Source organism: Natrix helvetica (genome assembly GCF_964273705.1).
Source record: "Natrix helvetica genome assembly, chromosome: 4".
Lineage (NCBI taxonomy): Eukaryota > Metazoa > Chordata > Lepidosauria > Squamata > Natricidae > Natrix > Natrix helvetica.
Genome location: NC_138550.1, coordinates 127,188,841 through 127,213,916, shown reverse-complemented (window position 1 = coordinate 127,213,916; position 25,076 = coordinate 127,188,841). Strand labels below are relative to the sequence as shown.

The window sequence follows — 25,076 nt, the reverse complement described above, 5'->3', positions numbered from 1 at the left end:
ATCAATGCCAAGCACAATTCCTACCAGGAAACATTGAAAGGTTAAATATTATAATGGCTTTGAGCAATTATTACAAATTGGTGGAAAGAACTTAATGTACATCATAGCTCAGATGGCAAAAGGTCAGTTTTCAGCCTCTTACTTTATGGCTTTTAATCTTAGGCTACATTTCAAACACAATTCCTCTGCTTATGTTAATTAATCTTTTGCAAAATTAAAATAAGAATGCTGCCAAGATAGTACATAATACCAAAGGTCTTTTCAATATCAGAGTCCAATTCAAGCTGATGGCTACCTCCTTTAAGCTCTTATATGGTGTGCCGTGGGATCAGGTTACCTCTACTGAAAGTATTTGCCTATCCCACCAGAACGGAGAGAGTTCCCTTAAACATTGCTACCTTGTAAGTCCTCAAAAGTGAGTTTTTTCTGTTGTAGCCCCTGACCTATGGAACAGATATCCAAATATCACAATTTTAATCTTCCACAGAGACTTTGCTCTTTCTGCATGCCTGGTAGATAAACAGGGAAGGATGAGAATGTAATGGACTGCATAAATGAATTGTAGTTGCAGCACCAGGTTTTTCTGTTTTGGACTTTATTGTTTTTGTTTTAGCTGTATATATTGCTTTTATTCCTGGGTTGTAAGCTACCCCAGAGTTTGATTTTAAGATGGGTGGCTAAACGAATGTTATTAATTAATTAATTTAGAATAAATCTTTTGCCATAATGATTTTTTTTGCCTTTAATTGTTACTTGTCACGCTGCAAAATCATAACAAATTAAACAAAGTGATTTTCTATATGAAAGGTAACATATTTTCTCACTTGTACTCATTAGCCAAAATATAGAATCTTAAAATTGGGTCTGTGAATTGTTCTGCTTGAAGAGAAGAGCCTAAAGCATGATTTTTTTTTATGGTCAAGATTTGCAATTTGAATTGATTTAGTAAGAAATGTGAAAATTGGGAAATAATAATATATTATACTGCTCAATGAACATCTTTTCTGAAATAAAAAATTTAGAGACACCATTAAAAAGCAATCAATGTCAATTAAAAGAAACATATGTAATTGCTAGTCAGGAAATTTGAATAGTAAAGGTATGCAAAGGTCTACAGGATAAATGAAAACAGGTTTTTCAAAAGTTCCTAGTCAGAATGCAAAATAGGGAATCATAACAGGAATGCATTATGGATTAGAACAATATATTATTTAAAAATGCAATACTATGAACTATATTAGTTTTATTGTATGCTGGTCTTTGACCATAATAACTATTTGATTTAGTTTCATTGCCTTTTTGATATGAATCAAACTATAATGACTTAGCTAGAAGAATGGTGAGGTATTTTTTTTTCATATTTGAGATGCACAGATCTGTTATAGCTATTTATATCTGAATTCAAAAGTATTCTTACTTGGTACTTTGTTGAAGATTCTTTATTTATTTATTTATTTATTCACACTTGCACACTTTTTCTGCATCACTACTTGCACATTGTAATTTGGGGATAAAAAAAGGTAAGATATTTTACTAATCAAACAATTCTCTTGTTCATTCTGTTTATGTAACCCAGTAGGATTGTATCCATGGAAACTATCCTTCAGTTACTCATGGTTATTTATGACTTTAATGATTTGCCAGATGCATAGTTTACCAAAAAGAATCAGATCAGTGGGAGCCAAACCCTTCCCTATTGATCAAAACAAGAAACGCCAATCCACATATATAGTCAAAATTAAACACACACATACCATAAAAATGATCATCGAATGTAGGTGAGGCATACAGTATATGACATAACATTGGCTGAATGCATATTAAACAAAAATGTCTATGAAATATATTGATCAGGTTGGGCACATTTTTCTTAGTGATGTTTCCAGATATGAATTGACAAGACTCTTATGGAGAGTGTTGACCACACAAATACATCCCCTAACCTTGGAGCATATGAATACTTCTCAAAAATTTAGGCAAAAAAGAGGACATTATTCTCTATTGGAAGAAAAACATTTTTTAAAGGAGTTTCTGTGTGGCCCAGTAAGCTTTTTTACTTTCCATTTCAAAAATGGTCTCTTTAAGTTTACTTGCCCTCATACACTAAAAACAATTTAATTCAAAGACTTCTGTTTCCCAGAAGTCTGCTCTTTTTATTCATTTTTATTGTCTTGAGTTTTATCTGTTACATAATGAGTTGAGAGCAATTACTGTGTTCAAGAACAATCTTGTGAGGTAAGTTATCCTTATAATATCTTGCCCAAGGTCATTCAGTAAGCTTTCAGTAAATTTCCGAGATTTAAATCTATCACATAATACTTTCCTGAAAATAAAAAGCCTTGCTGAACAGCCTGTTTTCCCATTCTCAATAAAATCTAATAAAACAAACAAAACACATCATCTCTGCTAGTAGCACATTTGTCATTTGTTTGTTTTAGTGCATCAAACAACCCAAACTCTCTCATTCATCATCTGAAGGTTTGGGATGCAAGAACTAGCTAATACATATTTTATTTAAAACTTTTTTTAACACAAAGGTCATTAATATAACATTAACAATTTAGAGATTTGAAAGGGTTATTTAAATCATCAAGCCCAATTCCCTTACTTAGCGCAGTAATCCAAATTAAAACGACCATGCTCACTTTCTGCCTGAATATATCCAGTCAAGAGGAAACTCACCACCTTCCTTTTAATTTCCCCCCTATAGATTTCTTACATTTAAGAATGTTTTTCCAACTTACTAATTGCCCTGCAGTAACCTAAATAATTATGCTATATCTGGCACTCTGAGATAAAAGACTACTTTCTTCTATGTATTTTCCCTTTCAGGGTATTTGAAAAGTATTATCATATCCTCCTTTGTTAGCTATTTTTGAGAGTGAACTTTTCTAATTCCCTCAGTGTCTCCTTATTGAGTTTATATTCCCTTGAATCTACATTGCTTTTCTCTGTACCAGGACTGTTTTGAGTACATGACGTAGAGTCTGATCAATGCAGAAGGAAATCTGTGTTGATTTCTATTTTCCCCCTAATTCCCTAGTCTAGTTAAAAGCCCTGTAATTTGCTTAGCTGCTTAGTTTTTTTGGGATCAGCTAAGGTCAACCAGGTATGGAATGAGTATTCCCTATTATTTAGAAACTCACTTTTATTGTTTCAATCTATTTTTTTTCCTTTCATTTTATCTGATTCCCAGAAACTGCTTGGACAAGTCCCTGTACTTTTCTTGGCAGGGTTTTGCAGATGTGGTTTGCCCATTGCCACCTTTCTAGTACTGAGAAAAGAAAAGACTGGCTCAAGATCCAACTGGCTTTATGCTTAAGGCAAAATTAGAATTAACAACCCGCCTAGTTTATAGCCTTGATAATTTAGACACTCCACCAAACTGGCTCTCAATCTAAACTTGCATTTGCCTTTTTAACAGTCACAATGCCAAATTTTATTCAATTTGTGATTTCTACAAGTTCTTATGTGCCATTAAAAAGTTAAGTATCTCCCATACAAAAGCTTTGCATTTGATTCCCCCCTCTATAAATAACTTTTTAACCTATTAAATTAAATTCTGCTGTTTTCAGCCACTTATCTAACCCATAAAGTTCCTTCTAATTCGCTCTGTCTTCTAGAGTTTTATCTAATTCACTTAGTTTTATAATCTGCAAGTTTTATAAGTCTTCTATCTACCTCATACAAGTCATGAATGAAAATGTTGAAAAATACAAGTCCAATTGCTAATTCCAAAGGCATTCCCTCTAATGATTTATTTCTATTGATGATTAAACTGTCAGTGGATACCCTTTGAATACAAATACATCTAACATTTATGTGGATCCGTCAAACAAACATTTTATCCACTTCATATCCAACTAGCTTGCTAATCAGAAGGCCAGCTTATTAGAAGCTTTATGATTAGAATATTCCGTACCCTCTTACCTGTATTCTCTCCACTTCTAAAAAAGTTGCTGATTGGAAGGCCTTTTCCCAAAGTATGAGATCACATTCTAATTCCACAGAGAAGTAGAGATCCTCTCCCATTTCAGATTGTACTCCAAAGCAGTGTTTTCGCCGATCCAGTATATCACTGTCCTGATGAAAACCTGGAGTTATATAATCTTGCATACATCAATTAAAATTTGTTCTAGTATTGATGCACATGTTAGATGCAGAACAAAGTACCTACACAGAGTAACGTACCATGTAAATTTTATGCCTTTATTTTAATAATCTGGTTCTATATAAATTAAATTAAGAATATACTGACTAAAATATATATTTTATTATTAATGGTTCTCCTATACAGATGAAATTACACTAATGAAATTTAAACATCATATGTTCCAGTTTCAAGGACAAGTTGTGAGGTGTAACTTGGGAATTGTTTCCCAGTCCAAAAAAAGTTGTCACTCTTCTCAAAGTTTAGTGTCAATACATGCTCTATATGAAGGCTCATTTGTTTACTCAAGATGACTTGTTCTTTAGATAAGTTCCACACATAGATTTCTTATGTGAGATTCCACCTTCAAGATAATTTTTATACTAATTCCTATTACTCTACTCTAATGTTGCCTCACTTAGTTCAGGTTTGTATTTCTTGTTGTTTTGTCCTTTTATTTTTGTTTACCATTTTGAAATATGTGTAAAAAATCTCAGAGGTAACTGTGCATCTATAAGAATTCATTTAAACAGGCAATCTTGCTATGATTCTTTTTTAAAGACAAATTATTATTAATTTCCAGTCTAAAAAAATAAAGAAGTCCTGCCTTAAAAAAGGAAGTTTATTAATTAACAATTCTGTGGCTAAAAGCTGTCATCTTGAAAATAAAAAAGTGGAAAGAAAGAGTTAGATTGATTAGATTAGATACTACTATGTACACCTAGACTGGTAAATTCATGTGTTAATTAGAATAAATGCACTTTGCTTTTGACTCGCTGATTGGAGATAATCATAGTCATATTTTAATACATATTATAGTAATCAGCCTGTGAATCAAATTAGAAATCAGGAAGACCTAAGAGTAGAAAAAGTCTCAGCTTGTTTTACAGAAATGACTATTGAACCTCAGTCTGTGAGCTGTAAATGTTACTGAGCTGCACTTTGCAAATATATATATAGGTTGGCTAAATTATTCTTATTGCTCAGCAGATTATTCTTTTACAAAAATATCATCTTACTGAATTGGATGTGACCTCAAAAGTTATCGAGTCCAATCCTCTGCTTGATGCAGGATCCACTGAAGCGTTTTGGACAAATAGAAAATATTGGACAGATATCCAGCCCATGTGAAGATGTTTAGTGATGTGAAACTTACCATTTAGGAAGCAAGCTATTCCACTGACCAACATCAGTTATTATGAAGGGATTTTTCTTAACACCTACACTGAATCTACTTCCCTGTAGTTTCAATCCATTGGCATTTCTCTCCAGGCAATAAAGAGCAAGTCTATTCCTTACTGTCTCTGACAACACTTTAGATGTCGGAAGCCTGCTTCACATATCTGCAATGTTCCTCAGAGGACTTGGTTTCCAGTTCTCCTTCCCCCACCTCTCATTTTTTTCAATAAACTTGTCAAGATCATATTCAATAGTGTTAGCCTGCGTATTGCAGCACAACATACTTAGACAAAAAAAGCTTTTCCACTATTGAATTGAGGTGCTCTTTATTCATTATTCTATGCTAGGTCGAAAGAAAAATATCCTACCTTCCCTCGCTACTGATTCCTAGTTTGCCTTTCTTTGAAATCACAACAGTACTCTAATTTTGTTCCAAGGTAAAGGTTGACAAAAGCTAGGTGAAAGCAATGTGATGAAAATATGATAAAAAAATGATACCGAAGCATTTCTATGGTATAATTAAGGCCAATTCCAATCATTTTGACACCCTAGGAAGTCATATTCTGATGTTCCATTATCCCTTTTCTGGATATAAATTTGAGAAGCTGATAATCATACAACTCACTTGATCATTACCTTCCTATCAGTCTTCATCTTGCTTAGGTAATCTTATCAGCTTCCTGAGGTACATAGCTGCAATAATATATATATTTTTTATGACTTGCAAATCCTGATTGCTATGCTGTTCACATTCATTCAGTCGATTTGGTGTATAGGTGTTTTGAAAAGCATAGAAAGTTCTAAAGCAATAAGGAAAGTTTATCAAATTTTATAGTCAAGTCGTACATTTCGTAGGTTTTTATTGCTGGTACCCCTTAAAGGCAAAAACTTATATTGTTTTTGTCTAGAATCTTTAGTCAATTCTGGCTAAATGCATATGAACAACACAACAAAAAACGCAATGCCACAAATTCTCTGAATTTTTATTAGATACAATTCACCTGGGCTTTTTATTCAATTTTTAAATCTCTGATTTGAAGTGTAATTCTAAGTAAAATTAACTTCACTGTCACTGTATAGCCTTCCCTGTTAACTATTTATCCTACCAAAGATAATTTAATGGTTGAAATTCCTTTAAAAATAGGTAGGATAATAATGTGAGGAAAAAGCCAAAATGCCATGATTACCATATTTTTTGAGTATAAGATGCATCTTGGGTATGCCTTATACACCGAATGTAGCCCCACCCACCCACACCAGAAGCCAAAAATGTGAGGCATCGAGGCAGCAATGGTCTGTGGAAATCCCTGCAGCCTGGAACATCTGATTGGCGGTATTCCGGCAGTCCGATACACCCGCCAATCAGCTATGCTGAATCAAGCTGCAATAAGTGCAATCAGTGACCCTGGCTGACCAGAATTTGCAGAAGCAATAACATTCAGAAAACACACACAAGTAATTGATTCAGCAGGATTCAAAATAATAATAATATACAATACAATACCAAAAGCAGGTTTTACCAAGATAGCAGTAAATACAAGCAAAACCCAAGCAGTTTCACTTTCAGTTCTCAGCTAAGCCAGGCTCCTTCCTATCTCCTTGTTGCTTAGACAGCAAATACAGTTTCAGAGTCCAAATAGCTCTCATTGGCTGACTTAGTTGCTATGCCTATTCATTGGCTGACCAAGCCATGAACTCTCACACACTGACAGGACGCTAGGCAGCTGAATACTATGGATACTGGTAGGCAGAGGCAGTTTTTTTCTTCTCATTTTCCTCCCCCAAAACTAAGTTGTGTTTTATATACTCCGGAGTGTCTTATACTCTGAAAAATACAGTAATTTAGCTAGCAAAACTTCCCATATCAGCAGAAGTATAAGAGAATGAGCAGCACAACCTGGGGATGAAATCAAAAGAGGAATAAGCCTAGAGTCCCTATATAGCCACCAACATACCAAGTCCAACTCCTTTTGAATTCTATTGACCCTTATCTAAATCCAAGTTAATGCTAACTGTTAGTTCAGTAGTTTCGTGTCTGTAGGCATAATTAGTAATAATTGGAATTTCATGTGTGGTCCAGAACTTTCATACCTGACAAGTAGATATGAGATACATATGATATTTTCATCAAATATATGTTAATAGTGTAATGCTTGCACTTGTAATATTCTAGTGTAATAATATCAATACTTGTAATCTTGTATTACAAGAATCTTTTGTCAATCTCACATTTGTGAAATGTAGGTTGAACAGATTGTAAAATGGAAGGCATAAAAGGTTCAAGAATGTTTCTAAACAAAAACAATAACTACAACCACACAATGTCAAAATAGATAGATTTAAATTCAACCAGTTAAGAGGGCCCAGATTTTAAGACAATGTTTCATTTATTCCAAAGGCTGCAGCTTTATAATGAACAAGATAATTAATTCCCTGTCTAGTGTGGTATCTTTCTAGCTCTTCTAGCAGATAGTAGTTACACAATTAATTAATATCTGTGTACTCCCACTAAATCTTTTCCATAACATCATCCCCATGGCAGAAAAAGCTAAAAGCTATCTAAGTCAGTCCTAAAATTCAAATTGAACAAAATATCAAGCAAAGCATTTCATTGAATTGAAACAGAGAAATCTGTCAGTGGTTGCTCTCTCATATTATTTTCTCTCTGCTTATTCTGATTTATGTATTGCTGCCAAATTCTAATCCTCCAAATCCATTACCACATAATGTTAATTTTAAGTCAAATCCTTTTGGTTGTTTTGTATTTGAAGATTTGGTTATATTGGCTGATAACACCAATGCCATTGCAAATAAATTTGATAGTTCCACTTGCAATATTACACTTTGCAATTTGCAATTTGGGAGCTTTATGCTATAATAAGAATACTCTCAATCTCAACTCTGATTCTAAGATCAGATATACCGGTAGAAGATGCCACTTTCATTCAGTGCTTAGTGATAAATGGGAAAAACTTAATATTTCAGAGGATCAGATGGACCAAAGGTAGAGAGTGTAATGTGAACAAAACTAAGAATACTGTCTATTTCCTCAAGGAACCCGTCGCAAACTGATTCACACATATATCAATCTAGGTGATATCGTGGACACTCTAGGTATGTTATTGACCAACGCAGTAACAAACTCAGCAACCAAGATATTTGAATAAAAATGCAAAAGAAACATCAGCTTATACAAAATAATATTAGTAAAAAACTACAGAAAATATTTTGAGTATGATTTAGATTACAACCTTTCTTGATTGAATGTTATTTGTAGGTGTTGTGGAATGTGTTACAATAAAATTGCCCCAGTCCACATTGCAAAAGAGGGGTACAATATCACAAAATACATGATGCTTCCAGAATAAGAACCACATCCCCTTTGTTTGCAAAAATAAATTTCTCCAACTACCATGACCTATTTTATCTCATAGCTTTAATCTGATAGGTAACTGAAAAAGGCCTTCTGGGCAAGAGGCCATAATCATCATCTTAGTTTCCCTGACTCCCTCCAGACCAGGTGCTTTTGACCCACACTATAAAAGAGCTGTTTGCAAAGGCTATGTTTATGAGACAAATAATATTTTAAGGTTATACAAAATGCATACTATATGAATAGTAGTAAGTGATAAAGCCTCTCTTTGTAATTTTTTTCAGAGAGAGGTTTTAAGCACAAATACGTAGTCATAATAAAATGGAGCTTAGAAAAATAAGAATTAAAGAGCTATTAAAATTGATAGCTTCATTGTATCTTGTTTGTTCATTCTACATTCACTACTACTTTTTAATTTAGCAAAGAAAGTACTGCTATGTGTATGATTAGGAATAAATTTTGAATACACAGCAACATTCATTGGATGCTTTCTCTGTATTAAATTTCAGTAACTCTCACATCTGCTTTAAACTAAAATTCCTATTTTAGGTCAGTTTTCTAAATGAAGTAATCAATATTCTGGGCTTTAATTATTTGGGTGAGTTCATCACACCCCCTCCCCAGTACTGGAATATTTATTTTGAAATGTGACAATGCGTCTGAACAGTATTTAGAACATTTACAATAGCATACTTTTGTATAGTTGAGTGAAAGTATCATGATCTTGGGTTAATGATGACAGAATGGCTTCAGATTTGTACAAGATTTCTTCCATGGCTTTATTTCATTGATCAAAATCACTGGATAGATAGAACTAAGAGCTGATAGAATTCCATAGGTTGACTGAATTATGTTATATTCTTCACTCTTTGAATAGTTTTGTAATCATTCTTCAAAAGTAGATGACCTCAGTCTGACAATTTTCAGCTGTAACTTCCTTTTCTACAACTTCTACTTTTCTATATTGGTAGTTACATGCAAACTCCAGAACAGAACTGATATATTTTTTCAACTCACCAATATAAAATTTGCCTTGACAGAAGCTACAGTGTTCAGTTAAGCAGAGAAATAAGGCCATCAGTAGAGTTGACTGTGGCTCAAATGGCTATTGCCAAGAGGCATCATTAGGGAGAGAAAGACAGAATGTCAAAAAAAGAAAGAACTTGAAAAGGAAAAGAATATCCTTGGAAAGTATGCTAGGGCATGCAACAAGAAAGCCAAAGGAGAAACAAAGGAGCAGATTTAGGATATAAGGCACTTATGTCTCCTCCAATAAATATTCTAATGCACACAATATACCTAGGATCATATCACATGCTTAAATGACACCATTTATAAGATTGGAAAGAATATTAAATTAAGCTTAAAGAAATATGTTGCTGACAAGTAACTTCAGAGATGAATGACCAATTACCAGGATCCAATTACTCACAAAGATATTTAGCACTTCCTGTAAAGATCATAACTTTGTGATAAATATGAATTTATTTTGCTAGCACCAGATATCAGGAAGTGGCATTTAGCAAAATATTATCCTGAATTCAGCTTTTAGTAAAAGACATTAGCCAAACAGCAGTTTCTGCATATAGAATTCCAGAGATAATATATTGTGAAGCATAGTTGTACTTCAGCATAAACAATTCCAGAAATATTGTATATGGAAGTACTCTTGCATACATACACATAAATACTAATAGTTTAATATCTTCCAAATAAGTTATTACTATTTATTTGCTTGATATAAGTCTGTACATTTAACAGTCTAGTTAAATTCTAGTTTATATGTTTTCACAAAATGCAAAAGCAGATGGCAAAATATCAAATAAGAATAGTTGAACTTCATAGCTGATACTATTAAAACATCTTTCACTACACTATGTCAGTTGAACTTCACAATCAGGGGTGTCAAACTGTCAACTCGGGGGCTGGATGCGTCACATGCTGGACACACCCATCCCATTTTAGTGAAGGGGAAAAAGTTGTGATTCATCACGTGACCACATGTCATCACGAGTGTGACGCCCCTGCTATAAGTAGTCCTCAACTTATAACCATTCATTTAACGGCTGTTCAAAGTTACAATGGCACAGAAAAAGCGACTTATGACCATTTTTCACACTTACGGCTGTTGCAGCCTCCTCCTGGTCACATAATCAAATTTTCGGCACTTGGCAACTGGCATTTATATGATCATCATTTGTGAACTTCAGACAAGCAAAGTAAATGGGGAAGCCAGAGTCACTTAACAAGTGTGTTGCTAACTCAAAAATCGCAGCTATTCACTTAACAACTGTGACAAGAAAGGCCATGAAATGGCATAAAACTCACATAACTGTCTTACTTAGCAGTGGAAATTTTTGGCTTAATTGTGGTCAAGGACTACCTGTATGGTACTTTAGAATATTATTAATATGAAAAGATACCTCTGACCTTCTACTTAAAAAAATTGCTGCTTTGATAGCCTTGAGAAGCAAAAGGGTTGGATGGTATGTAGAAATGAGCTACCCACTACTCTGACTTTTATAACCTTAGGATAAAAAAAAGGAGTAAAATATTTGCTTTGATTTTTCTTTATTCCTCATGGCCATTAGCCCTTCAAGCTGTCTAGACAAGAAGCATCAACTATGAATACTAGCTCTGTCGTTATTGTAAAGTTACATTAACAGGATCTTACAAGTCTGAAAATATTTCTTCGCTCCTTTTTACTCTCTAGAAAACCAGGAAGGGTCACTTCTGAAATGGTTCACAGGTCCCCTCTTCCTTTAGAATCTGAAATAGCTCTTGCATGATTATTGTCTGGTCTGTGGTTCTTCCTCTGGTCTCCCAAAAATCATCCCACATACCATTACAATGGCAGAATGCTCAAAATAATTTTAGAGCCGTCATCCCCTTGAACTAAGGTTATTTTGCCATGATCTTAAAGAATTTAGGATTGCATATTGCAATAATTTCTAATTTCTACCCAGTGCTCATTCTGTGGAAATTCAGCTATGCGTTTATATCTATGCTATTCTTCTTTTGGGACGCAGTAGCTCAGTGGCTAAGACACTTGTCAATCCGAAAGATCAGCAATTCGAATCCCTAGCGCCATGTAATGGAGTGAGCTCCGGTTACTTGTCCCAGCTTCTGACAACCTAGCAGTTTGAAAGAACGTAAAAATGCAAGTAGAAAAATAGGGACCACTTTTGGTGGGAAGGTAACAGGGTTCCGTGCACCTTCGGTATTTAGTCATGCTGGTCACATGACCACAGAGACGTCTTCGGACAGCACTGGCTCTTCGGCTTTGAAATGGAGATGAGTACTGTCCCCTAGAGTCAGGAATGACTAGCACATATGTGCGAGCGAAGCCTTTACCTTTACTTTTTATTTTTATTTTTAATTATGTAAATGAAATTTATTTTTATTCTTCGTACCTTGAATATTTTGTACATGATCTCATATACAGAAAATGTTCTTTCAGCTCGGGTCCAGTCCCACGTTGTAACCTTGAATAAAAATGTACATAAAAACTAATTACACTTATTTTTCATACAATTTTGAAAAACAATTCCACCAACCCAGCTACACCTGTATATGCAATGAGATGGAAAGAAAGAATGCTATGATTTATGGAAAAAACAGTATTGATTTGTATAGCTATCTAATGTGAATTATTTATGGTTCTGAATGTACCATTCTTGGAAGTTGGTACATAGAAAGAGAGCTATTTTTAAGTTGCTCCTGATGAAAATGGAAGGACTGCAAAAGGAGGAAGACTTCATTTAATGTATAAATATAAATTAAATGAGTAGGATCTATTTTCAGATTAGTTTTCCATTAAAGTTGTACTTACAAATCATTTCCCATTACTGCTACCATTATTGACTTTTCACCATTATTATCTTTTCTTTGTCATCCTTTCATACTTTTTTTCTGATACAATATTGAACGAAAACCCCTGAATTAACATACAACTGCCAAATCAATGTACACCTCCCATCTGTACATGTAACTATAAAGCAAGCTATAGAAGGATACTTACTGGAGGTGCTAAAAATTTATAAAGTGAAGAACCCCTTAGTGCAAGAAACTTTGGTGTGTACATTCGGTCCTGAAGAGAATCTTGTTCCCGTTCTTCAGTCCAGCCCATATAGACTATCTGGCATAAAAAAACAGCATATTTTCACTTTCTACAGATTATCATTTATATAAAAGACACATACATTGAATATTCAAGAGGACTAAAAGATTATTTACATAATCATATGAAAATTGGAGATTCACTGGATAAAATCAGAACTTGTGAAAATCCCCAACTGTGCATACAATATATGATGATGAATGAACAGACTCGTGCTATATCAGTAAGTAATCACATTCTGAATTTGCATCAGTTTTGTTTGTAAATATATAGAGATTAGTAGGCATTTTCACCGGAAGAAAAGAAAGAAAAAGGAAAATAAATAAGTATGCTTGTTTATATGATGATGCCATGAGGATGAAGTTGCAATAAATATTGTTAGATGGGATTTAAATTACCACTATGTGATTCTTGCAAAGGTGACAACTTTGTTATAGGAAACCACTATTGACTAGTTTACACTTGTCATTCATCAAGTTGTTAAATGATAATAACCCTTTAAGTACCTATTAACCTTGTAATGAAAATTGAATATGCTTCTCAGTCCTGAGCAAGGCATTTTGACCCAGTATATAAAAGTAAAATTAAACATGATTGATTAAAAACACAGTAGTAATAAATGCTCATTTAAGTAGGCTTATGATACTTGATAAATATTCTAATACTGTCCATCAGAAAACAGAACAAAGCAATTTATTTTGTATAAATTCAATGATATTTCGTACAGGACTTTTCCCCAGTACTAAAGCATTGATGAAACTTAACAGCAATTGCCTTTGAAACATTATCCCCTTGTCTGCCTATATCATAAGATTAGAGCGATTTTACACACAACCCATTCTTTGGTTAAAGATTTATAAACATAAAAAGGCACTTCTGATTCAGACTGCATAACTGCAGTCAAATTATTAATGCAAAATACCAGAAACAGTATTCATTTGCTTCCTTCCTAAAGCAAGAATTCAAATGAGGAATTTAATCCTATACATTTGGTTTAGCTTCTGCTGCTATTCCATAATAAAATTCATATTGTTGCTACTCAAGGCAAAGTTTCTGTAAAATTACTTCAAAATGATGAAGCACAGTTTTTAAAAAGCAGTAGGATGATCTTACAATACTAAAATATAATCTGAGAGGATTATAAACCAGATTGTGAAATGAATGTGGAATATTGAACACAGGCAGAGTTACTACTCCATCAATACTATTAAGGTTCGGGTGGTCCCTAACCCTTTCATCCTCCACCAAATTTGACTTCCTTTTATTTATTTTTTTATTTTTCCATTCTGAGTCACCCAAAAAGTTTCTTATGGTGGCAACTTCCATCATAGAATAATTCCATCTCTAAATTTATACATCACAGTTCAAAAAGCCCTCTTGTGAAACTTCTGGTTTGATGTTTTGATCCTTGTATTTGTGATTCACATTAATTTTGCCTTTTATTAAATTGATGAATTTCACTTACTCAGTGATGCATCATGTTATACCAAGAAATTAATGCTAGTAATTTGATATACCTAGGTATATCAGTGGTGGGATTCAATTTTTTTTAATACTGGTTCTGTAAGTGTGATTTACTGGGCATGGCATGGCTTGGTGGGCAAGGCAGGGGAAGGATACTGTAAAATCTCCATTCCCTCCCCACTCCAGGGAAAGGATACTGCAAAATTCCCATTTCCCCCCAATCAGCTGAGAATAAATGGGGATGGGGCCATCAATTCTCTGCCTTACCGGTTCTCCAGAACTTGTCAGAGCCTGCTGAATACCACCTCTGAAGTATATTGATTATTACAGTTGGTCACACAATCAGCCAAATGTTTAGATTGCCTTTGGTATTTGTATCCATCTATCAACTCATTCCCAAGGATTTGGGATAAGCAGATGTTATTGTTTAATAATGTTGAAGATACCACAGGATATAAAGTGTTCCAAGTAAGGCTTCCTTTTGCAATTAATTGGTGTCATTTTGTCACAATGCCAATGATGTGTTCTGACCTAGGCTTCCTGATACAATAAAAAGCCCACAATTAGGTCCAATCATCCTCTTTTTATTTCAAAGGTTGTGAATTATATTCATTCAGCCGGTAATGAGTCCCAAATAGTTAGAAAGAGTTCTACAGGAAGCTGCCAAAGTCCTTCGGAATAAGGCTGATAAGCACCCACCTTTATCTTCTTTATCAATGCTGCCAAAGACTTAATTAGCTATTAGCTTGGCAAGGTCACACGGATCAAAGAGTCCAAATGGAGTTTCAGAAGGTAAACTGACCAGCATGAATCAAGTTGCTTCCTGCAAAGGCTCATGTGACTTTGCTCCTCCTTTATGTCCTATGGAAAGGGCCAATCACCTTCAAACCTTACTCCTGAGTCGTCCCTTCTGTTTTAACTGTTCTTGCCTTCTGTCAGCTCTGCGCATGGGAACAGGGGGAGCCTGTTCCTCTGCCTCACTGCTGTCCGTCTCTGGAGGCTTGGGAGGCAGCACACAACTCCCAGATGGCCCTGGCCCCCTCTCTACCTCCGACACAGAGCCGTCATCCAAATCTTCCCCAGACTCCAGGACTAGCCCCTGTTCCTCCCCAATCTCCTTGCTGTCCGACTCTGCTGCCAGCTCTGCAGGCCACTGGCGGACCACAACATGGTGTTCAAGTGGTGCTCCAGATGGTATGGAATTATACTCAAGATGTTTTTTTACTATTGGTACTCACTTTACTTTTCTTTGCTACAAGCATTCTACTTATATTTACATATCTTTATACTTTGTGGTTTTTCTCCCGTTCTTTCTCTTCTATTCTGCTGTCTCCAGGCACTGCCATGTCTACTATCCAGACTTTTTTGTCTTATCAACAATTACTAGGTCTGGAATATCATGTGGCAAATGCTTGCCTGTTTGAATGTTAAAGTCCCAGAATAGATAAAGATAAGAAGATTCCTTTTTCGTCTTCATTTTCAATTACTTTCTATATCTTGTGGTCCCAACAGTTCTTATTTGCAGGCAAACCATATTTCTTGCAGTTATTCCAATGCACCATTGTTGATACTTTGTCATGCCATTGTCTGTAGTCAGTCTCTTGCAGCAGCTAATTAATGGTCCAACTAGGTATTTCTTCAGCTTCTTTGCAGAGAAGGCATTTCCTGTCGCTGTCGTCTCAATGCTGACTTTGTATGCATTTGTTTGTAAGGCTATTTTAATGCAAACAGAATTATTTCTTTCTTGCTTTCCTGCTCTTAACCATTTCCATGTCTTGTTGTTATCTGCATGGCAGCTAGTTTAGTTACTTGCCATGTAATGCTTTGCCTTGGCATGTTTCTCTTTTATTCTTCATTGGTCTTTCTTATGCTTTGCCTTGGCCAGTGTAGCCTCTTTAGTATTCAGTAAGCCTTCATGGCATAATAGCTTTAGTGCCTCTTCTTCATTGTCCTTCAGACAGTGAAAGGTATTCTTCCAATGCCCTTTCTTCTTCGTCAACTCTTTATTGTGCTTTTAAAATTTCATGCCCATCTTTGGTTGCGTGGATGAAGTACACGATTCACTGTCATTATTCTTCTGATCTTCCTAACCAGGGCTTTTATTTCTGCTTGAGTCTAATCCACCTTTCAGCTGCATATCTAATGACTGGAGTTGCCCAGATGTTAATCACCTCGATAGTATTTCTGTCATTAAGTTTAGATTTTAAGATTACATTTTTTCTGATGTATCCACTACTAAGCTCTTCTGTGATTTTAGTGCACTTGATTTTGCCCGGGTATTTGTATCTTCATCTAGAGTCTTGATATTATTTCTGTAGAACATCTTGACTCCTTCGGTTTTCACTATTTTTCTCTTGTTAATAGTATGTGTGCACATTGGTCCAGTCCAAACTAATTGTGATCTTGACTGTATATTTAAACAATGTTGAGAAGCAATTCTATTTCAGATGACATATTATCTATTCAGCTTCAGATTATGCACGTAAATGAGGTGGAATAGTCTGGCAGGTATTAGTGATGTTTGATAGCCAGGGCCTCCCTTGTTCAGTATTGTGGATCCAGGAATTAATGCAATAACAAATAGTGATGGCGATAATGAAAAATGTCTCTCTTGATGCTGATAACCATTCCCAGTCTATCAACAACTACTGTATTTTTCGGAGTATAAGACAGACCTTTTTCACCCAAAAAAAAGGGTAAAAATCTGGGTGCATCTTATACACCGAATACGAATACAGCATTTTTACCTTCCCGAAACCCCACCGCCTTTGCAACAATGGATGTGCAGAGGGTTTGGGAGACCTGCAAAGTGTTCCTGGGGGCTGGGAAGGGCAAAAATGAGCAAAAACATGCTGTTTTTTGCTCATTTTTGCCCCCCTCCTGCCCCCAGGAACACTCTACAAGCCTCCTAAAGCCTATGTATGCCCTTTTTTGGCAAAAAATGGGCCCGTTTTGCATAAAATGGTCAGTTTATTGCTTGTTTTTGCCCCCTCCCACAGCCCCCAGGAGCACTTTGCAGGCATCTCAAACTCTCTGCCCTGTTTTTCACAAAAAATGAGGAGCACAGAGGGTTTTGGAGGTCTGCAGAGTGCAAAAACTTTTTAAAAAAATTTACCTCTTCAAAATCTTGGTGTGTTTTATACTCCGGTGCTCTGCAAAATACGGTATGTCTTCCATTGTGCCATTGATCTTTCCACAAAGGTTCTACTGACTCCTGATATTTCTAGACACTTATCTAGTCATGTGATAAGGGGTCAAAAGCCTTCTTTAATCAATCAAAGTTACATTCAAAGTGGTCTTCCTTCTTACAGTTTCCAAAAATTATCTTATCTACTGGTTGCTGATCTTTTGATTGTTGCTTTTTTGAGTAGGTTTTTTTCCTCCTCAGATGCAAAAGGCTTGATTTTGCTTAGGTACTGTTGAACTGCATTATCTACCATGCCAGTAACTAATTTAAAAGTTGTTGGTAATAGCATTTAGCAATAGCACTTAGACTTATAAACTGCTTCACAGCACTTTACAGTGTCTCTAAGTGGTTTACAGAGTCAGCATATTGCCCCAACAATCTGAGTCCTCATTTTACTGACCTGGGAAGGATGGAAGGTTGAGTTAATCCTGAGCCAGAAACAACCAAACTGCTGGCATCCGGCAGTCAGCAGAAGTAGCCTGAAGTATTGTAATCTAATCACAATGCCATCATGACTCCTGTTGGTAAGCAGGTAATTGGTCTGTAATTGTTTAGTGCTGCTCCTTTGGTTGGATCTTTCATTATCAAGTAGGTTTTATCTGAGGTTAACCAATCTTCAATTTCACTTTCTTGCAGTATGTTACTAAAATCCTTAGCAATTGTGGGTATAGTCAGATGTTTCAACCAAAAACCATGCAGTTCATCTTCATGTGCTGCTGACCAATTCTTGATCTTCCTTTCCCCTTTCCCCGCCATTTCTGCTGTTAATACGGGTTTTAAATTTCAGCTCCCCCTTTGTTTACTTCCTTTATCCATGATGCATTGTTGCTGTATTTCTTTGGGTTGTCCCATAGCTGCCCCCAGAACTGCACTGTTTCTTCTTTATCAGGTGTTGACTGGTTCCCTATAGTCTCTTCCTTGATGAATTGATCAAAATATTTCTGATTTCAGTAAAATTGGAAAGTCTGCCTATAGTATGCAATTCAAGCTTCATAACTGCTCATTTTCTTGGCTATCTTTGTTATTTGCTGGTGTATTATTTCCAATTCTTTTATAAATTAGTACACAATACCTTTTCCCTATCTGACATCTATTACATGACATAATCCTCAATTTATCTATTTTCTTGTCAGCGACTTTTTCTTCATGAATCATGATTTCCCACTCCTATAAGGTACTTAAGAAGCCATCCTAGCCAATGTATAATCATCTTACTGGTTTTTAGAGGGATATTGTTTTAAATTTAACTTGATATTTTAAACTTTTGTATTGATTTATTTATTAGCTGTACAGTTTGGCATATTTTACCCTCCTCTTATACATGTATTTATATAGTTATTTCTACGTTTTAATCTGTTGTATTTTGGTACGGACTGTACACCGCCCCGAGTCCCTTTCGGGAGAGAGGGCGGTATATAAACGCTAATAATAAATAAATAAATAAATAAATAAAATAAATCTTTGTCTTGAAGGATTTCACCAGCTGCCTCTTATGAAGGCAGGAATACGATTGAACATGAGTGCTTTCTGTCACTCCCACTGAAGCTCTTTGAGCTTCAGAATTACTGGATGGCAGTGTTTTCTCACTCCACTAACTATTGTTGGTGGCAGGGAAACTTTTACATTCTTCTGGCTGCACAGTCATTTTCTCCAATCATTTGCAATAGATGAGGGAAGGAGGGGGAGAGAGAGATGAAGAACCTGTACAGAAAAACAAATTCTCCCTTTTGATACTTTTCTTTCTTTCTCTCTTTCTTATCTCTCTTTCTTTCTCTCTTTTTCTTTTTCTTTATCTCTCTCTCTCTCTCTCTTTCTTTCTTTATCGTTTTTTCTATATTTCCTCCTTGTATATGAAATAAAACACAGAGAGGAAAGTGTGCTCTCAACTTTTATCAGTGATAATACCTTCACAGAAAGAAACTACTTTTTACTACATATCTCCAGCAGGCATGCTAACAATATTTTCTTCAAATGATTTAACATAGCTGTAGTTCCAAACCAAACCCCAAACTTTCCAATGTAAGAAAAAGTATGCTAATCCCCTAAGGAATTATAAAGTAGGTCAAATATTATGGCAACATACCTGATTTTCACATTTTATTATATGTATTTATATTATTTATATATAGGGATCCAACTTACCCAAATGAATCTTATAAGATTAAAAACAAACCACCCAAAGAATATGGACATTATACACTATTTATATTTAAACAATATTCTTATGTTGTTATTATCTTCATAAGTTAATATACGTCTAATTTTAAGCAATCCAATGTTCTTGAACATGAAATATTTCTCAGTTACCTGTCACATGATTATTTCTAATAAGTAAAAAATGTTGTCATTCATTTATCACAAGTAAAATCCCATTGTGCTTCTTTCAAAATAATTCTATATGTTGTTCAAGGACATAGAACGTTCTTTACCAATCTCGATAGAGTCATTTTACACAGGCCTTTGGATTTGTATTTCTTTAAGTCTTTACTCCAGGATTTATCATATATCTATGTATATATTAGTGTGTTGCACGCTCCTCTCATTCTCCTCTAAAATCAATAGCAGAATGTTTTCCATTGTAAAACTCATAGCTGAAAAATATAAATTAAACCAGGACTACGTAGAAGATTGGAAGATTTACTGGGCTTGAGATAAATTATTAGTGCTAAGCACTGGATATAAAGCTAGCTTTGGGTGAGTGTTTAATTTCCTGCACAACTCACTTAAAGCCGTAGCTAACGTCTGCACAGCTAAATAATACTGTATCAACCTCTGTAGCTACCAACAATAGCTTACTATTTAGTCATGAATACTAGAAAGCAGTTGAGATCTATGAAGACCTAAGTATTATTTTATCCTTTTGTTTATGCACAAACAATCAGCCACTGCTTCTACTTCTGGAAATTAATCACTGTAACCTATTCTACTTTAACGTTCACAATAACTTGTTTCAACTTTTTTCAGATTTTACAAATCTTCACCTAATCTATCTAAATATCCTATATCTCATGTTTTTGCTATGCCTATTAACCGAGTTAATTATTTCATTTAAGATTAAAATCAAGTTTAAAATCATTTTTATTAATGTTTGAGAGAAGTTGTGTTTTCTGTTATGAAAGAATAACTCGCAGAAATCCCAGCTAAATGTCCTAAGTTTAAGTCTAATTAATACTTAGTTGGAATATGTTCTGGAAATCTCACTTTTATTTTCTTGCATTTCGAGATAGACAAAAGATTCTATGCATTAATTAATGTTTTATGATCTAAGATAAATCTGCCTCAAGGGAATATAAAACAGATTGCCAGTGATTATTAACACTGCAAAAATCTACTGTTTCTGCATTTTATATCTCTCTTCAAATATTTTAAAATTCAAATTTGTGTAAAAAGAACTAGGTACATAAACATCAAAGTTAATTGAACCTGACAATAAAGATATAAGATAAAAATCACAACATAATTATGCAGCAATGAAGATATCATTTATCTTACAAAGAGAAATCAGCACTTCTAGCTGAAAGAGGATAAAATAATCAAGAAATATAATTCAATTTCCAAACTTTAAATTATAGACACAGAAATTTAATTATAATTATGCTGCTATTATGAGATAAACATATTTTATCTTTTTATTCTTTTATATAAGAGTAAAATATAAACAGCTTAATGACCTATGAGTATCAGCCATATCAAATAAACCAGAGAGGAAACACAACTAGATGAGCTAATACTACTTTATTTTTTGTTTATGTTAACAAAATCTGGCAAGTACAAATCTCCCACTGTCTCTTTTTATAGCCTAATCAATTATGGAGAAGCAACTGCTATGTTACTCCCCCTCTTGTCTGATCATTTCCTAGGCAGCATCTCTTCCACTCATCCCTCAAGGTCATCCCCACAAAGCATTACATCTCACTCACCATCTTCAGGCTGAGTTTTGGGCTTAAAGCATGATCGGAGCTGCCGTCTTTTACCAAGATTTATAGAAAGACGGCAGCTCGGATTACACTTTAAGCCCAAAACCCAGCCTGAAGATGGCGAGTGAGAGTGTTTTCCCATGTAAGATTGAGATTGTCTTGGCAACAAGGTCCCACTCGCCATCTTCAAGCTGGTGTTTTCGGTTTCGTGCTTGTGCGAGTAAAGCGTAGTCAGAGCTGCCGTCTCTCTATAAATCTTGATGGTGGTGTGTGGAGTGCTGGCTTTGTTGCTGTAAGTGGGTTGATTGGCTGGGTAGCTGCATCCTGATTGGTAGATGGAGTTGATGTTTGTAGATTGGTTGACTGTTTCGTATCATCCTGTGTGGCTGTCCATTGTTCTTTTGTGTTGTAACAACCTGGGTGGTGGGTGGGGCTCGTTTGTTGACTAGGGCTGGTTTCCAGATGTCTGGTAGGTGGGAGGTATCATCACGTTTTTATTCATGTTGTGGGGGTGTTTTTCTATTTCAATGGCTTCCATTATTATTCTCTTGTTGAAGTGTTCAGTTTTGGAGATTAATTTGGTTCCTTCAAAATCAATTTCATGTCCTGTTGCTTTAAGGTGCTGGAAAAGGGAGGAAGTTTTTTCTTTTTTTCTGACTGTGTTCTTGTGTTCTGCGATGCATGCATTTATTATCCTATTAGTTTGTCCAATGTATGTGGCAGGGCAGATTTTGCATGGTATTTCGTAGACTCCTTGGTTTTCTAGCTGGATTTTGTCTTTGGGGTTTCTTAAGACGTTGGCTATTTTTTGGTCAGTTCTGAAGGCTGTCTTGATATTGTACTTGTGGAGAATTTTGCTGATTTTATCCATGGTGCCTTAGATGTAAGGGAGGAGGGCGATGCCGTTGTCCTGTTTTGTGTCTCAGTTCTTGGGGGGGGGGGGGTGTCTCCCTTTGGATTATGTTGGTAATTGTTTTTCTTTGGAATCCATTGGAGATTAATACATTTGTGAGAGTGTGTAATTCAGTTTTCAGGTGGTCTTTGTCGGCTAGGAAATTGGTTCTGGAGATGAGGGTCTTGACTACAGAGTTGATCTGTGCAGGGTGGTGATGGGATTGTGCATTTAAGTAGCAGTTGGTGTGTGTTTTTTTCTAGTAGATGGTATGTCCTAGGGAGCCATTGGGTTTTTTATAGTTTAGGATGTCCAGAAAGGGAAGTTGGTTGTTTACTTCTATTTCCATAGTGAATTGTACTTTGGGGTGTAGGCTGTTCAGATATGTGAGGAAGTTTTCCAGTTTTTCTTTCCCGTGTGGCCAGATTACAAAAGTGTCATCTACATATCTAAGCCAGAGTTTGGGTTTGTGTTCAGATTTATCTAAGGCGTTATTTTCAAAATGTTCCATGTATAAGTTTGCAATGACGGGTAAGAGGGGTGATCCCATGGGTACTCCTTCTATCTGTTTGTATCTTTGTCCATTATGGGTGAAGTATGTGTTGGTTAGGCAGTGGTTGGTCAGGTCCAGGATGTGCTTAGGGGGGTTGTATTTGTTCTGGATAGCTGTCAAGGCTTCTTTTATAGGCACTTGGGTGAAGAGTGATATGACATCGAAGCTCACGAGTAGGTCTCAGGCTTGTAGGTTTTGTTTCTTTATTGTTTCTATGAAGTGGAGTGAGTTTTGTACGTGTGAGGGGATGAATTCTGTGTAGGGTTGAAGTTGTTTGGTGAGGAATTTGGCAAGATTCTGTAGAGGTGAGCCTATGGAGTATGTATGTACGTACATACATACATACATACATACATACATACATACATACATACTATTTAAATAGCACTACAAGGAACTTTAGTAGCTAATAATAAGATGTTGAAGAAGAATTTCAAGCATCTGTTTGCACAAGGTAGTTCAATTTCCAATCCAGATAACATTGTTCAAATAAATTAAAAGCAGTCTCCCCAGTTTTTGGTAATGATCATTTCATCTAACAATATAACTACTGTAATATCAGTTACACAATTAGGTTTGAACTCAGGGGAAAAGAAGGTTCAATAATCAATTAGAAAACCTCTCAGAAAACCAGAAGTAAACTGTGATCAATTCTTTGCTGTGAGGTTTTGATAAGGAACTGAAATAAAAAAATAAGCCACTGTCAGTTAATGTTATTTGCAGAGTGCTGATGCCAAAATAAATACTGAGCAACTATTTCCTCAAAATTGCAAGCAGTAGTACTATTATTTATACCAAATAAGATTTGTATATATTATTGGCATCATATTGGTCATTATTTCTTTTGATAATGCATGCTTTCATGGGTAATTCATGCTTACAATCTTTTTAGACTGTTGCCTTCTGGCAGAAGATACAGAACAATTAAAACTAGGACCACACGTCTTCTGAATAGTTTTTATCCCAGAGCTATAATTGCATTCAACAATGAACTAAAGGGCCACCATCAGTGAGCTATTGGACAGCACTACTTGGTCTGTTGTGTGGATGTTTGGGTGGTTTAGGGGTGGGGAATATTTTGGTGTGTGCGTGTGTTTGGGGATTGTTATGTGTGTTGGGCCTGGTCTCTGGGTGTTATGTGAATTTCGTTGTATGTGTAAACTGTGTATATACGTACAATGACAATAAAGTAAAGTAAACTAACACATTTCTCATTTTACATACATACATACATTCATACATACATACATTTCTTCTTGCTTACAACTGAAAATTTCTTTTTTAAATTAAAGAAGCTTACTGTAAGAAAACCCATATTGTAAATAGCACATCAAAACTTTGAAAACATGTTTTCTCAACTATTTAAATTGTTTCTTATTTATATTATGCACACTGACTCCTAATTGCTGTGGTTTGTCTTTAGGCCAGCTCTGATTTTGGAACTCCCTAATGTACACTTATGCTTTATTATGTATTCTTTAAAAACTATGCTAGTTTTTGAAACAGCTCCACCCAGATGTACAATAAATAAATAAGTTGGGATGTGGGAGCAGGATACTGCAAAATAAAATACTTTAAAAATGTTTTAAGAGTGAACCTCTGGTCCCACTGATTAGATTTTGCAACATTATCCTAGGACACTTATATTTGGTTTTATTTGTGAAAGAAAATACTGTTCTAATTTTTGAGCTAAATTCTCCTGTCCCCAAAACATTTTCATTTCTTATTGATTTTTTTCAAGTTCCTGACAATATCTGGCAGCTGAACATTTCATAATACCTTTCTTCTTCAGAATCAATAATTTAAAAATATACTTCAGATTTATATTTGAAAGATAGTACCTGACATACACTGAAGTATACTAAATTAATATTAACATTAAGGGTAAAGCATAAAGGAGATATAGATCCAGAAAGAAAACTAATGTAAGATTTTGGGCAGGTTAACATATATTTCCTCTCAGTTTTTATAATAATCTTACAATAGAAGACCCTATTTACTCTTATGACAGAAGTCCATCACCTGAAGCATGTTGAATAACCATTGACACAGTTGTGGAACTGATTCTTTTTAATAAAACAAAGCTAAATTAAAATAAATCCTATTACTTTTCCTTCACAGATAACTAATATATTCTTTTTTCTATTAGATAAATGATGACGAACCTATGGCATGCGTACCACAGGTGGTATACGGAGCCGGCTTTCTGCAGGCATGTGAGCTGTCGCCCCAGCTCAGCTC

At 35.1% G+C, this 25,076-nt stretch overlaps 1 protein-coding gene across 2 annotated transcripts in view; it reads right to left on the bottom strand.

Moving 5' to 3' along the window:
* The window catches only part of SNTG1 (syntrophin gamma 1), a 220,754-nt gene that overhangs the window by 21,343 nt on the left and 174,335 nt on the right, over positions 1-25,076 (bottom strand). For both annotated transcript variants that reach the window (XM_081953428.1, XM_081953429.1), the window contains exons 14-16: positions 12,724-12,840; positions 12,116-12,187; positions 3,931-4,083 (exon numbers count right to left, since the gene is read on the bottom strand). In XM_081953428.1, coding sequence (XP_081809554.1) covers positions 3,931-4,083; positions 12,116-12,187; positions 12,724-12,840 — 342 coding nt within the window. The remainder of the gene's footprint in view (positions 1-3,930; positions 4,084-12,115; positions 12,188-12,723; positions 12,841-25,076) is intronic.